Here is a 15,180-nt window from a genome sequence, read left to right as displayed (position 1 = left end):
GGTGTTTTCCAAAACTTGATTGGACAAGACCTTGAGAAGCCTGATCTGACTTTGAAATTAGTGCTTTTTTGGGGGGGCATAGGATTGAACTGGGAACTCGAGAGGATTTTCCCCAACCTAAATTACTCTGATTCTGTGATTCTGTTCATTGCCAACCCACGTCTTGTTCTTTGGATGTTCAGGGATGTGGGGAACAGGATGGGCTCTCAGTATATGAAGGGAAGCAGGGAGAAAGAAGAGCTTGGCTTAAGGAGGTTTAAGGTGGGAACAGTGTGAGGACAGCTGGATTATCTTCCCTTACTTTCACATCCAGACTATACTAATTTCTTACTTTTTTTGACTAGAGGAGGCTTTTGAAGTGCACCAGTTGGATCATAGTGTTGTTCCACAGATTTATTACATCTCATTCCCCCCAGGACAGAGTCCAAATCTCCTTTTCTACCCCTCTAGAAGCTGCTGATTGGAGACTCAATGTTTTACTTCATGCAATCAAAGCACAGATAGACTGATGACTCAGTACCCTCCAGCCACAAATGGAATGGGATGCAGGTGATGCACAGCATTGTACTGAGCCCAAGGAAATCAAGAAATTTGGGATCAGATTGGCCAGGAAAGGAACCAGAAGCTAATTTTTCAGGCAGTCAACCCAGTTTCTAGCTGAGCTGGGATCCTAAATCTTTTAGCCTGTTCTGGGATTGGGTGAGTTTCAGGGAGAATTACCCCTAAAACAGATTTCCAACACCCTAAGTAGAAGTTCAGTTCACTGCTTTGCACCAATGGCTTTTTTGTATCCAGGAAATCATATCCTCATATTCATGTCTGTCTGAAAACAAAAGTCAGAGAAAATTTAAAATCAAAAGTTTTACAGCCTTCATTAGGTCTAAAGCACAGATTTACCCTTGGCAGAACACACACGTGCAGTAAACTCGTCCTGCCCTCCTAATCAGGAACCCAAAACTCTGCAGCCAAGGCACGACCAACTCACTTGCACTAAAATTAATTAATGAAATTAAATTCCCAATATAAATAGTTGCCGTGCTGGAATATAGGAAATAATCCTGCATTAGCCTCCGGGGATGAGCTGGTTGATTAATACATCTGTTTCTAATTTATATAATCATCAGCACCTACTCTTTGCTCATCTGGTATTCAGGCAGGGCCTTTGCTGCATCACTGGGATAACTCACGTGTGTGAGTGTTGGTGTGGTGAGATCTCCCGAGTCAATCCTGGAGGACTTGCACTTTTGCAATTCCCTTTTTTTTTTTTTTCGTTTTATTAGGTACGTAAAAGTGCCTTCAAAGAAATTTTCCTCCACGGCCAGTGGTTTGAATTAATTGTCGTGCCCACACCTCAGCAGCGAGTCAGGGCCGTGCTGCACCATTGCAAATCAGAAGTGACAAATCCCTTGCTCCTGCAAGGTGCTGAAGGCAACACCTTCCCGACTTATATCCCTCATGTCCCAGACCCGCGGCTGCACTTGCGTGTTTGGCCTAGTTTTGAGAAGTGTTTTTAGAAGAAAAAAAAGAAAAAAAAAAGCCAGAAACGCTTCTCCCTTCAGGATGCCTTGTTAGGTTAAAGGGAGGGGAATGCTGAACCACACACACTTTGTTGTGAAGGCGCATGTGTTCGTAATCTGCTTCCATGGCCAGCATGCCTGTGGCTCTTCTTATTTGGGAATCTTTTCCGTGTGTTGCCTGTATGTTTTTCTTTTAAGCTCCTTTTCAAGCCCCCTTCCAAGTAGGCAGAGCTGAAGAAGACTTGCAGCACTCTACTGTCTTAGGAGGGGCTCAGACTAGGCTGGCCCCTAGTTTGTTGGCTCCTAACTCCAGCATTGAGGGGGGATGGTGGAGAGACCTCCTCCCCCTCCCTTTCCCCCTTGTTCTTGTTCGCTTAACACACAAAATCTGCAGGAAATGGGCAGCCCCTTGCCATGGCCTTGTGTAGAGCCTGGCCCAGAGCAACCTGCACCTGGTTGGTGGGTTTTAGGGGTGACTTGGTGCCTGTTGTAACAGGGTGGGTCTCCCTCCCCCTCTTCTCTCGCTGCAGGTACATCCGCTCCGAGCGCTCCGTCATCCTCATCAACTTCTGCCTCTCCATCATCTCCTCCAACGCCCTCATCCTGATCGGACAGACCCAGACCCGGAATAAGGTGGGAGATGAGTCAGGCTTTTGTTTATTTGTTTGGCTTTTCCCCTGATTTAGCGCCGAAATGATCCGTTCAGGCAGCGCTTCCTCGTTTTTCCTCCATCTGTTAATTAGCGACATGTCAAAGGCACGGCTAAATGGCAGATTTCAATTTTCTCTCTCGCTCTCCCTTTGATAATTTGTCAGCATCCTCAGGGCTTTGATTAAAACCAATGTGATATTTTTGAATATCTGCCTAGAGTAGCTGGCACATGGCACGGTGAAGAACTGTGGTGTTTTGCAGGGCTTTAACCATTTTATTTTCAAAGAAAAAATATTACGAAGACAGATTGAGAAAAGGCTTTTTTAAAGAAACAAACAAACAAACAACCTCTCAGCTTTACATTTATTTCTCCAGCAATTTTAATACTCTGAGCTTGAAGCACTTGGCAGATGTTGATGAACACAGACACAAAACCCCCACCTTTTTTGGAGCAGGAAGCATTTCCAGATGCCCTGTTCACACTGCAGAGCCTCGAGGGACTCTGTGCAGATCCCAGGGTGACTTGAGCAGGACAGGCAAGACCTGACTTGGTTTTCCAAGCCATGTGCACTGGTTGCACATCCATGCCTTCCCACATTACAGACCCAGCTGGAGGGGCGTGTGTGGAGCAGTTTCACATTCCCTGTTGGTATCTGGAATGACAAATCACTGCTCATCATCAGTGTTTTCCCGTTGTAAATTTTCCCATCTTCCCAAATGCTCCAACTATCATAACTATTGAGCCAAAAAAAGTGAGGCAAGAAACCTCCTCCACTCCTTCTGCTGCCAAAATCACAATCAGAAATCAAAAATTAGTTATTACTGAACAGTAACCAGTGACCAACTGGGTTTTTTTGAGTCCCTGCTTTGGCAGCCAGAACTTGCTGTCACTGTTGGAAGCATATGAGGAATAAATTCTTCAGTCTGAGGGTGGTGAGGCACTGGAAGAGGTTGCCCAGAGAAGTTGTGGATGCTTCCTTTGTGGAAGTGTTCAAGACCAGGTTGGATGGGGCTTGGAGCAACCTGGTCTGGTGGAAGGTCTTCCTGCTCGAGGCAGAGGGGTTGGAATGAAATGATCTTTAAGATCCCTCCCAACCCAAATCATTCTGTGGTTCTACAGTTTCTGCAGAGAAGCCAAAGGGTTTAGTGAATCCCAGAGACTCATTTCTATGGAGACCCCTTTGGGTTAGGGATAGGTTGTTTTAGGGAAAGTTTTCCAGCTGCTTGAATCTTGTGTGTGAGAGAAGTGTGGAAACAAGCAACCAGACAACTCTGCTCTTACTAAAGAGGTGCCCTTCACAAACTCACATCACAAAGCAGAGCTGTCTCTTATGGCCCACAGAGTTGGCAAGAGGTGGAGAAGGGGTGACCCAAGCTCCTACCTTCCCTGGGTGCATTGTCTGCAACCCCAAATGTGTGCTGGGATATTCCTTTCAACACTGAGGGAGGCTCAAGATGACAAAGTGTGGCTCACCCATGGTTTGGTTAATCCTCTTCCCCTCGTGGAAGGAGGTGGATTCCTTCACCTCTCCCACCCCCTGCAGAGCACAGCCCAGGTTCTCCCTGGTGCTTTTTGTCCCGTGACTGTAGTGGGGATTCAAAGCTCCCGGCAGCGATTTCGTGAGGCAGATTAGCTCGTTGCACATACATATGCATGAAACACCATAAATAGAAAGGTTATTCTTGGATTTCCTCTCAGCCATCTAGTAAACAGTCTCTGGCAGGGAACAGAGAAAGAAAACTATACAGACAAGAAACGAAGGAATGTAAATTAAGATTTTATTCGCGTTCAATTATTGATAATAGAGCGTCTTAAAAGTGTCAGTGATTGATTTATGATTGCGGTTTACTCCGGGAGGATTTCCACGGGATTGGCTTCCCTGGAAGTGTCAAATTCTCCCTTGATTTCCATCCGTGTAACCTCAAAGGCAGGATTCCACGCCTGGATTTGCTAAGCTTTTTGAAGATGAAAGGCCTGGGAAAAGGCTAAAAAAAAAATTACAGTCAGCAATACCCTGATACAAAAGAAATGCGTGCTGTGAGAACAGGCACTATCTCAGAGGCATGGCTTGGGTGCTGCGAGGGAACAGATTTCTCCTCTTAAAGGAAAACAAGGGCTAATGGCCTTGACAGACTGACAAGCTCTGCTAGATCTTTCTCCAGCAGCTTGGGACATCATTTCTCTGTGCTTAGCCCTTCATGGACATTTATGTTTTTGCCCACGAGGAAGGAAGAACCTGGAGCAGAGGTTTTGCAGGAGCAAATATGTGGCTGCCCATCACCGGCCAAGTTCAGCTGAGGTGATGGGTTTATAGATGTCCAGCTGAGATGTGCTTATTTCTGTTGTCCTCCCCTCCTTTCTTCTCCTCCCCTTTCTGTCAAAACTACCTGACTGAGAAAAAACACCCAGAAGATGTGTCTCTGTCTGGTGTAAAATTATAAAACAAAGTTTTTCTCTCCCCTCTTATAAACTGCTGGTAAACTGGGAAGTACCGTGTTGGTTCAAAACAAAATCAAAAAGGTGACATGAATAGTGTCATATCTGATATTAGCAAAAAAAAAAAACCCAAAACATTCCAGAAAGCATCCTCTCTTTGTAACTGTTTTATGTAGGTTTGTAAGCTGATGAATAGGAACCACCTTTTTAGGATTCTTTTACAATGCAAAAATTACTGGAAATTATCATACCGAGCCGTGTTCCTTGTCCTGAGCTGTCATCCAGAATCCATTTATAGGCAGAATACCGAGGGTTTTTTGGTGTCAAATACGAATATGGAACAAAAAAGACAGTTCCTATCTGAAAGAACACACGGCCTTGCTTTTATTCACAACCTCTGATAACGTGGCGCTGTGCCGGTGTATGAATGGAGAGCAATCCGATAAGATCAGGATAAAAGCCTCTCTGTGCATGAGAGCCCTGAGTTAAAAGCTGCTGGTGGATGAAAAAAGAGAAAGGTTCATTGACCGTAAACCCAAAGTCCGCGTTTCCTGATACAACTCAAAGCGGAGAGAAATCCTTGATTATAAACCTCCCCCTCCCCCAAATGCCTTAAGCCATTACTTTATCCAGAGTCACTTTTAAAGTCTGTTTGCTCTCCCTTCTCCTCGGGAGCCGCAGGAGTTTCTTCCCGTCGTTTTCTTCCCGAGTACATTGATTCACAGTTTCCAGCTCACAGATGGGGGAAAAACTGGCCGAGTTAAACAGAGCGGCACCAATTTGCACCAGTGAAAGATTTGGCCTTGCTGAGTTAAAACAAAGACGAGCTTGTCAGCTTTCCAGTCCATCTCCCCGGCACTCCGGGATTGTTCTTCATAATGCATTTGCGAGTACTTTCCCCAGTTTAATTTTAAATGGCTTAAGCTCCCTGCATTTCCCTGGTGAGATTTCCCCACTGAGTAGTAGAGCTCACCATTATGAAATTCCTTTTTTTTTTTTTCTTTTTCCCTTTTCCCTGGCTGCTGGTAGTTCTGTGCTCTTGGACGACCCTGCCCTCATGTTTGGAGTCCTTTACCAGCCCCTGGCAGCCGTGGTTTCACCCGGCTCTCATGGCTTAACTCTTTCACTCAGCTCTCCTTCCCTGGCAGGGAAACCATCCAAATTGCCTTCCTCTGATTTCATTTCTGTGGCTCAGTTGCCAATGACATGGTGCTTTGCAAACCTTTTGAGCTGAAATTAGTGCATAGTTTACTAACTACTCTGCACCCCCCAGCCCCCCCAAAAGGATCGTGGCAATGGTTTTGATCTTTTGGAAATTAAGTGTATCTTGCTCAAGCCAAGAAAGCACCAGGATGGAACACAAGCTCAGATTTCTATTGGAAGGTGTCCCTGCCCGTGGTGGGGGTGGGTGGGAGCTAAATGATCTTTAAGGTCCCTCCCAACCCGAACCATTCTATAATTCTGTGATTCTGTGACTTTAGTGTTAACTATGGGCTTATCTCAGAGCTCATGTTTAAAAGCAGCCAATTTCCATGTAGTACTTAAATTTGCAGCCAACGCTTTGGTCCTTTGCTAGGTCAAAGGTGGTGGGGGAAACTACCTCGTCCTAAAATGTCTTCTCATGTCCTGACTCCACGACCTTGCCTTCCAGAGCCTGGTTTGGAATCGTCTCCCCGCGCCTTCCGCTCTCCTACGCGCTGCTCTCTCCGCCTGCTGCTCCTCTCACGTGTCCTCCTTTCCTCCTCTCTCTCTCCCCAGGTGATCTGCACGCTGGTGGCGGCTTTCTTGCACTTCTTCTTCCTGTCCTCTTTCTGCTGGGTGCTGACCGAGGCCTGGCAGTCCTACATGGCCGTGACGGGCCGGTTACGGAACCGCATCATCCGCAAGCGCTTCTTGTGCCTCGGATGGGGTGAGGATCCTGGGGCTGAGGAGCACAGAAGGGTCCAGGCTGCCCTGCTCTGCAGAAGGCTTGGCGGAGGGTGCTTGTAACCCTTTCAGGGGTTTCAAGAGGGGCTGAAATGGTTATAAAAAGCACAACCCAGAGCCATGAATTCTAAACTCCCGTTGCGCCCGAGGGTCGGGCAAAATAGATGAGCCGAGTTTTCAAAGGGTGTGCTCCGGGTGGTTTGTCCTGGGTTTGGGTCTCTTTCTTGCTTTCTCCTTTTCTCTCTCTTGCTGTCTTTCTCCATGTGGAATATGTCTATTGGTACGTGATACAAGCCAATGGCATCCTGACATTGTGTGGCCAGCAGGGTCAGGGCAGTGACTGTCCCCCTGTGCTCGGCACTGGTGAGGCCACACCTCGAGTCCTGGGGTCAGATTTAGACCCCTCACTACAAGAAAGACATTGAGGAGCTGGAGTGTGTCCAGAGAAGGACAATGCAGCCGAGAAAGGGTCTGGAGCACCAGGAGCAGCTGGGGGGGCTCAGCCTGGAGAAAAGGAGGTTCAGGGGGGACCTTATTGCTCTCTACAACTCTCTGACAGGAGTTTGTAGCCATGTGGGGATTGGTTTCTTCTCCCAGAAAACAAGTGATAAGACAGGGGGAAACAGCCTCAAGTTGCACCAGGGGAGGTTTAGGTTGGATATTAAGAAAAATTTCTTCCCTAAAAGGATGGTCAAGCACTGGAATGGGCTGCCCAGGGAAGTGGTGGAATCACCATCCCTGGCATTGTTCAGGAAAACATGTGGCTGTGACACTTAGGGACAGGGGTTAGTGGTGGACCTGGCAGTGTTGGGTTAAGGGCTGGACTCAGTGATCTTACAAGTCCTTTCCAGCCTTAATGATTTCGTGATTCTAAGGTTCTACACCCAACCCAGAGGGAAGGGAGCTCTGAAATCCCGTCTCCATGGCAGCGGCGCCTTTTGTAGGCAAATAAACTCCGAGACTGGTGCAGACGCTTGTAACTAATTTTTCTCCCTCTGCCTCTGCCGTATGTTTAATTTATTAGCCCTAAATGATGCATTCTGTAGTAGAAAACAAATACAAACCCATAACCTGGGCTTTCAAAGCAATAACAAGTGCGTGTCTGAAAGGAGCAATGGAACAAAAAGTTGCTGAAGAGCGAGGAGGCGAAGGAAAGAAAGGGAGGGGGAAAACGTTGTGTGTCTGAGCTCTATTAGCGCCTCGCTTTACTACTGAAGTCTTGCAATTCACCCCAGGCAAGAGATTTCTAATGCTTACCAAGCACCCTGATGTGATTTATTCTGGCACATCAAGAGCCGTCCTCGTCCCAGCACCTGCATCCCTTTAAGTTTTCGCTCCCGAGCTTTTGCTTACCGTGGAAAATAAATTGTGTTATTAAAACACGGTGTTTGTGTGTGGCAGGAGCAGCATCAACCACATACCTGCAGAGCACAGGCTGCACGAGCCTGTGTGTGTTCATGCATGTGTTTATACCTCCTCTGTGACTCAGGGAACATCAGGGATATCAAATGCAACGGACTAATAGCTTTTCTAGGTAATAAAAAGGGATTTTTTTTCCTGATCTGCAAAAGCTGGGACAGATGGGGCTTGTTAGGCAAGGGAATTTTGGATGAGCAACATTCACATTTGTAGTCTGTACAGATTTAAAAAAAAAAAAAATCTATATATCCCTACATGTGTAGAAGCTTAATTTGCACTGCTAGTAAAATGTAGTCAGCTCTGAGCAAGGATGCACTGCTGATAAATGATGCATAATAACCATTTGGAGTAGGTTAGGACAAGGAATGAAGAACACTCTCGTCTATTAAGGCAGCAAGGGAATTTTGGATATTTAGCATCTTGCTAGACTTCAGCTGTAGAGCTGGGATTAATGGCACTTGTAAGAGGGAAGAAGCCGAAAATATGTTTTAAAGAGCATAATCTGAAATAATTAGCACAATTCACTTTGTCATGGGCTCATTCTCCCCCCTTTTCCCCCTCTGCATATTAACATTTCTCTAAGCCCTTGTTGGAGACGTCTTTGCCAAGTCCTCAGCTGCTGTCAGCTGGAGCTCATTGAAACTGCAGAGGATTTCATTCCGTGGGTTTTTTTTTTTTTGTCTCCTCTTGGCTGTGCAACTTTGTCTTTCCAGAAAAGACTTTTTAGCAATTAGATTTTTAAGTTCTTGTCTTTATTTTATATTATTGATAATTCTTGTCCATGTTTGAACAAAACCCTCAGGCACTTTTATGTGATTCTTTGGGTGATCCCGTGCAGGGTCAGGAGTTGGACTCCTTGATCCTCGTGATCCTCCTTGATCCTTCCAATTCAGGATGTTCTATGATTCTATGATCTAGAATTATTATAATTATTCCCCAGGTAAATTATTCCCTAGAAATAATTAATCATATTTAGCCCCAGCAAAGAAGAAGTATTTTTGCCAATATTTTTATGACCATGTCATAGTTTCCACAACTGGATTTTTAATGCTGCCACAGATCAGGCTCTGGGACTTCAGCTGTTAATAACAGTAAAGGCCTTTAGTAGTTATTAGTAAACATCTTTTCCAGTGGAACATGATGAGCACATGACCTGTTCCCTTGTTACCTGGAAGTACAAAACTCTTTGAAGGAGGTTTTAACCACGTTTATTTGGAATTGTGAATGTAAAATCCACTTTCTGCAGAAAGCCCCCAAAACCTTGGCAGTGACTGCCTCCACCACACAAGGTACATGGAACAGAGCAGTTGGGAATAAATGCCTTTAAAATAATCAAAGAAATAGATTAAAAATTTGATTTTTTATGGGTTTTTTTTCACTCTTATCCCATCTAACTTTGGTTAGACAGGTCTCCCAAGATGAAGGAGCACAGCACCTCTCATTATGATGCTCTTTGGTGTAACTACCACAACATAGCTGCTACCTTTAGTAATTGTTACTTGTACAGACCCACTTTCAGCACAAGTTGAGGCTTTTCCTCAGCCTTGGTGAAACCAGTCCCTGGATCTGACGAGTTCACAGCCTGAGCCTGTATTTCTGCATAATTATCACGTCTCAGAGAAGCACTTTGCGAAGAACAAGTTGCTATTTTTGGCGGAGTCTTGGCCAAATTTCCTCTTTCTCAGGGTCTCTTGCATCAAGCTGTGCTCCTGAAAATGTCCTTTCACGTGGGGGTTCTTCTGGATACCATATTGGTGGGACCACAGGGAATGCAGCACCCAGAGCATGTCCAGATGAGGTGTGAAGGTGTGAAGAAGGCTCAGAAAGAGGGGCAATAGTCAGTTCAGAGAAAAAATGGGAAAAAAAGAAAAGGAAAGGAGAAAAGGGAAAGGGGAAAGGAGAAAAGGGAAAGTGGAAAGGGGGAAAGGAAGGGAGGGAAGGGAAGGGAAGGGAAGGGAAGGGAAGGGGAAAGGGGAAAGGGGAAAGGGGAAAGGGGAAAGGGGAAANAGGGGAAAGGGGAAAGGGGAAAGGGGAAAGGAAAGGGGAAGGAAAGGAAAGGGGGAAAAAAAAGGAAAAGTGAAGGAAAAAGGAAAGGAAATTTAAAAGAGACATCTTTTAAACCCACCGTCTGTTGAGTTTGGACTGATGACACTTGAGCTATGCTTGGAAATCTCATATGGGAAGAGAAGCACTTCCCTGCAGGAAAACTCTCAAATGCTCTAATTGTGGTCAGCTTGGCCTCGTGGCTCCCAGCTGGCTGCAGAGCCTCACTGCTCATCCATCTGGGCATGACTTGTGTGGCTGAGTGACCACCTTGCCAGCAGGATTATGGTCTGGATGCTGTGTCTGCACGTCCCTTCCATCTCCAGGTCTCCTGCAGTCACCTGCTGTGACCTCTGCAGCTCAGGAATTAGGGTCTTGTTGGGGAGCACTAATCCCAACTGGCTACTGATCCTGCTGATTCCTAATGGGATTTGCCCATCTGTAGCATCGAGACAGCTTAATTCCTCGTGTCACAAGGAAGAGGGATACAAACAGCCACGTGGAGCCCTGCAGAGCTGAAGAGCTAGGTGTTATCAGCCAATATCCAGGCATTTCTTTAGGGAAAAGGGAGAGCTGGGCTGGGGCTAGTGAACCTCCACAGGTCCTTGAGCATGGAGGGATAAGAAGGATCAGAAGATTATTAGGAAGATGTAGGGTTTTTGCTGGTTCTCATTGTACCTGCATGTCAGGGACTTCACAGTCTCCGAATATTTTATGAGTTTTAGGCCAATAAGCAGCAGGTTGCACAATAACCAGCAGGTTTTCTTTATGCTCCTCCCTCTAATTTTGTGGGAGCTTCTGTCAGTAGGATCAAGGCCATAATTTCACCCCTTGTGCACCTGAAATACATCCTGTGTCAGCTCCCTTAGTTCATGATGCTCTGAAGAGAAATTGGGGTGTCCCAGCCACAGAATAACTTGCTGTTCCTTTGCCACACTCATAATGAAGTGTGTCTTCTCCAGGGCAACAGGTTTCTCTTAGTTCATTCACCTTTTGGACACAAAATGGAGCAGGTCTCAGGCAAGAGGGAGTATTGTGGTTTTCCAAAAGATCTGATGTTCTGAAGCTCTTTTCTATTGTTCAGAGGAACCTGCTCAATTACAGATCTTGTGGGACCTGTTTGGGGTAGGGGAACTCAATTTTAGTTTCCCTTTCTCCTTCATCTGGGGTAAGATTTAAACTTGGGTTGCTTTGTCAGTGCAAACACAACTCCTGATCTTTGGGTTCCTTGAGTTAGGTTGTGGCTGCGTATTCCTTCTTCAGGAGACACCCTGCTATATTCCAGGCCAGCCTGTGTTGTACCTAAGAATAAAATAAATAGATTTCATACATCTGGGTGTACTGTGAGTGCCCACACAAGTGCTGAGCCCACAGCAGGGGAGGAGCTGATTGCAGCTGATGGCTTTGATTTCATTAACAGAGGTAACGAGGAGGGTTCTGCTTTGGGCTCGGAAGGTCCTGAATTCAGTCTCTGCCAGAGAGCCAGGCTGGGACAGATGGTGCTGGAATAACTCTGGGAAGAAAGAGGAATATTGAGTGGGAGAAGAGCTGCACATGTGCTTAAATGACCAATTTCCTCTTGTTTCATTTCCACAGGGCTCCCTGCCTTGGTGGTTGCCATTTCCGTGGGATTTACTAAAGCCAAGGGATATGGAACTGTCAACTAGTGAGTAAAGGAGCTCTTCCTGTTTTTTCCTTGTTTTATCCTCTATTGTTTTTGTCCAAACCCGGTCACTGACCCACAGGAACCAGGGTAGGAGCTAAATTCTCATGTGCTCATGTAAATTCCCCATGGCAAAGGGAAGTAGGGATAATGGGAGAGGAAGGAACATTCCTGCATCCCTGTCTCCCCAGCCCATCATCTGGCCAAGCTGGATCGTGTATTCCTTTAAAAACAACCTCATAGGGACCAGTTAGATTTAACTGTTGTATATTTGACATCCCTTTGATCTAAATACCTCTTACTTTGAGACTTTTTTTAATGTATTTTTAAGGGGGAAAATGTGGAATACTTAAAGTTTAGGATGTTTGAAAATTAAAAAAAATAGCTTTTGTGTTTATCTGTTTAATAGTTTCCTTCATTGGTCCCACATTTTCAAAACAGCTCAGCTCGGTTTTAGGCAGCAGAATGAGCCTGACCCTCTCAATCCAAGATTCTGACAGCAATCTCAGTTTGCCTGTTTGACAAATTCTACAGGATTTGCCTTTAGGAAACTTTTGTGTACATGTAACAGTGGAAGAAAAGCAGGAGAGAAATAATGGAATAAGACTGTGCAGAGGCAAAAAATATGTTAAGGCAGGGCTGGGATCACTCAGAGCTGAGCATTAGTACAACTTTAACTAAAAAAAAAGAAGAAAAAGCAAGTGTTATTTTTTCACTTTGTTGTGAAAAAGCTTAAAAGTGTTGTTCAGAGTGACAGTTAAAGGATAATATTTTATGTACAATAAGTCAGACTTCCCTACTGCAGCCAACTTTTATCCAGAGCCTTCCTGGCCAGTGCATCCCACGTGGGCAATGTCTGAGGCAGGAGTTGTTGATGTGGAGGGCAGCAGATGAGGCCTCAATAGGCCCACAGAGAAAATGTCATGTGGAACCTCCCGCTCTCCCTCAATTCCCACCACGTTCCTCACACCCACGACCAAATGGTCCCGGGTTTGCATTTTAATTGCAGGGGAGTATTAAAGCAGCATTTTCCATTTAGTTTGCAGCCTAAATTACTGCACTTTAAATTACTGCCCAGCACAGAGGGCTCAGGAACGTGGGGTTCTCCAGTGCAAATCCATGCACACAATTCCTGAAGCCTGTGCTGGCATTGGGATGCACTGGATGCACCTCTCCTGACTTACCTGTCCCAGCTCAGGTGTCCTGGTGGAGAGGGATCTACTGTTTTTGTGACTCAAAGAACAACACACAGCCTGGCTTTTGGAAGCATCACTGAGATCCCAGATTCCCTTTTGCTTTCCCGTGGCTCTGTTGTTTCTGGCACATCCATGAGAACGACTCACAGTGAACAAGCATCAGGGGTGATGGGAGAGAGGTCCTGAGTGTTTGCTGAGCCCTGAATTTATACCTCCCAGAGGGAGAGCAGATCCTCTTGAATTCTATGTAGAAAGAAAGGATATGACACAGAGAAATCTTTCTGGGAAATCCTATTCAGTTCTTCAAATATTTTTGTGTATTTTGCTGAATGGAAACGTTAAGGACATTCCTGTCATCTTCACTAGATGAAGGTTTTTTGACTTATTTACTCTCAGAAAGGACTTGTGAGGCAAAAATAAGTTTTCCTGGGGGCAGCTCTTTCCAGCCTTGGTATCCTAAACCCGTTAATTTGAAAGTTTTAGTCACCCAAAGCAACCTCTGCAGTCTATGCAGAGTAAGGAACTGGATTCAGTCACGTTCTCTACAGGAAAAGTCTTACACTCTCCTACCCCCAAAATGTATTTACAGACCGATGGGAATTAGTGCAAAAAGCTTTGTGGCTCTTTCCCCATCAATGTTTAAGAGCCACCACAGAGTTTTGTGGTCAGTGCTGACCACACAAAAGTGCCTGGCCAGGGAGGGGAGGAACGTGCAGGGAAGCACATCCTGTTTCCCTGCCCCAAACCACTGTGTGCCAACATCTCCCCAGAGCAATTCCCTCCAGACTGCAGCAAAGAGGGTGACAAAACCTGCTGGATTCCCGCTTTACCCTGGGATTGGGACAACAGTGAGGTGGCCAACAGCTGACTTTCCAGCTTTCCCAGGTTGCTTAACCACACCAGCTCTCCTCCTTTTGCTGCTAATCCTCTGACTCCTTTCAGCCCTAAAGTCTCTGGTGCTCCTTGCATCCAAGGGCTGGATGCCTGGGGGATGGCAGAGGATTCCATGCCCCCAGCAGGAGCTGCAGCCTGAGTGACACCATTTCCCAGCTCTGCCTGTCATCAAAATAGCAGAGGGGCTTCACACCCCAAAAAGTCCAGTTTGGTCTTCCATGATCAGCTGGACTTCCGTGGTCCTTGTGGGTCCCTTCCAGCTGAGGATACTCTGAGATTCTCTGGTCTTCCTTTTGTCTCCTTCCACTCTGCAGCCCAGTATGTGGGGAAGCTGATGAGTCCCACCAAAGGACCAAGAACAACAGCTCCTCTCAAGCACAAAGAGCCCATCAGACATTCCTAACGCTGCCATCTTGCTGTAATTCCATACTTGGGTACCTGCCAGGTCCTAAAAGGGCTACAGGAAGCCTGGAGAGGAACTTTTTAGAAGGACACGTAGTGACAGGACAAGGGGGAATGGCTTCAAGCTGAAGTAGGGTAGATTTAGACTGGATATTAGGAAGAAATTCTTCCCTGGGAGGGTGGTGAGGCCCTGGCACAGGTTGCCCAGAGAAGCTGTGGTTACCCCATCCCTGGAAGTGTCCAAAACCAGGTTGGATGGAACTTGGAGCAACCTGATCTAGTGGAAGGTGTCCCTGCCCATGGCAGCGGGGTTAGAACTCAATGATTTTTAAGGTCCCTTCCAACCCAAACCATTCTATGATTTTATGATTTAACCTTGTCTAACGCTGAAGGCACATGAACAGAACACAGACTTGGACCAAAGCTTGTCCCAGGATGTTTGTTGGTTTGGGGCCACTGCAGAGATGTCTGAGGTGGTTGCAAAGCTCAGAGCTGGAGGTCAGGAGCTGTTTTGGTTTTGTCTCTAATTTGTTTAGGGCACACACGGGGCACTTCAAATGGGCACTGCAGGCTTTCAAGGCACAATATTTCCATCTTGCAGAGGGAAGGAAAGGCATTAACCACAACACATCCCTCCCTGTGAAGCAGGGGACAAGAGCTGATAAGATAAACCACAAGGGACTTCACAGTGTCTTTCAAAACATCTTCCAACCCTACAATTTTTGGGTCCTAAGAGCAGTGCATTAGCACTGTGGAGGTGGGCATTAAGTCAAAGCAGGGCTCTGATATTTAGTTGAGCACAGAATTTAACACTCCACAGCAATTTTTTTCTCTTCCCACTCAGTGGTAAAAAACCAAACCCTGACATCCATCTCTGGGCCGTGGTTATGAGAGCATTTTGGGGACAACTGCAGGTGTTGAAGGCATTGCAGAACTGATCCTGGTGTTACAGACTCCCAGGGCAAAGCTGGTGGAAGGGACAGCGTGTGAAATGTGTGACATGTCCTCAGGCTGAAACTGTCTGAATGTGAC

At 46.1% G+C, this 15,180-nt stretch overlaps 1 protein-coding gene across 12 annotated transcripts in view; it reads left to right on the top strand.

Moving 5' to 3' along the window:
* ADGRB1 (adhesion G protein-coupled receptor B1) overlaps positions 1-15,180 on the top strand; it is a 291,927-nt gene that overhangs the window by 227,369 nt on the left and 49,378 nt on the right. For all 12 annotated transcript variants that reach the window (XM_017828467.1, XM_017828471.1, XM_017828470.1 and 9 more), the window contains 3 exons: positions 2,048-2,150; positions 6,364-6,514; positions 11,590-11,659. In XM_017828467.1, the coding sequence (XP_017683956.1) occupies positions 2,048-2,150; positions 6,364-6,514; positions 11,590-11,659 (324 nt within the window). The remainder of the gene's footprint in view (positions 1-2,047; positions 2,151-6,363; positions 6,515-11,589; positions 11,660-15,180) is intronic.

The sequence above is a fragment of the Lepidothrix coronata genome, unplaced genomic scaffold (genome assembly GCF_001604755.1).
Source record: "Lepidothrix coronata isolate B3197 unplaced genomic scaffold, Lepidothrix_coronata-1.0 Scaffold148, whole genome shotgun sequence".
Taxonomy (NCBI): domain Eukaryota; kingdom Metazoa; phylum Chordata; class Aves; order Passeriformes; family Pipridae; genus Lepidothrix; species Lepidothrix coronata.
This window is presented reverse-complemented; position numbering and strand designations above follow the sequence as displayed.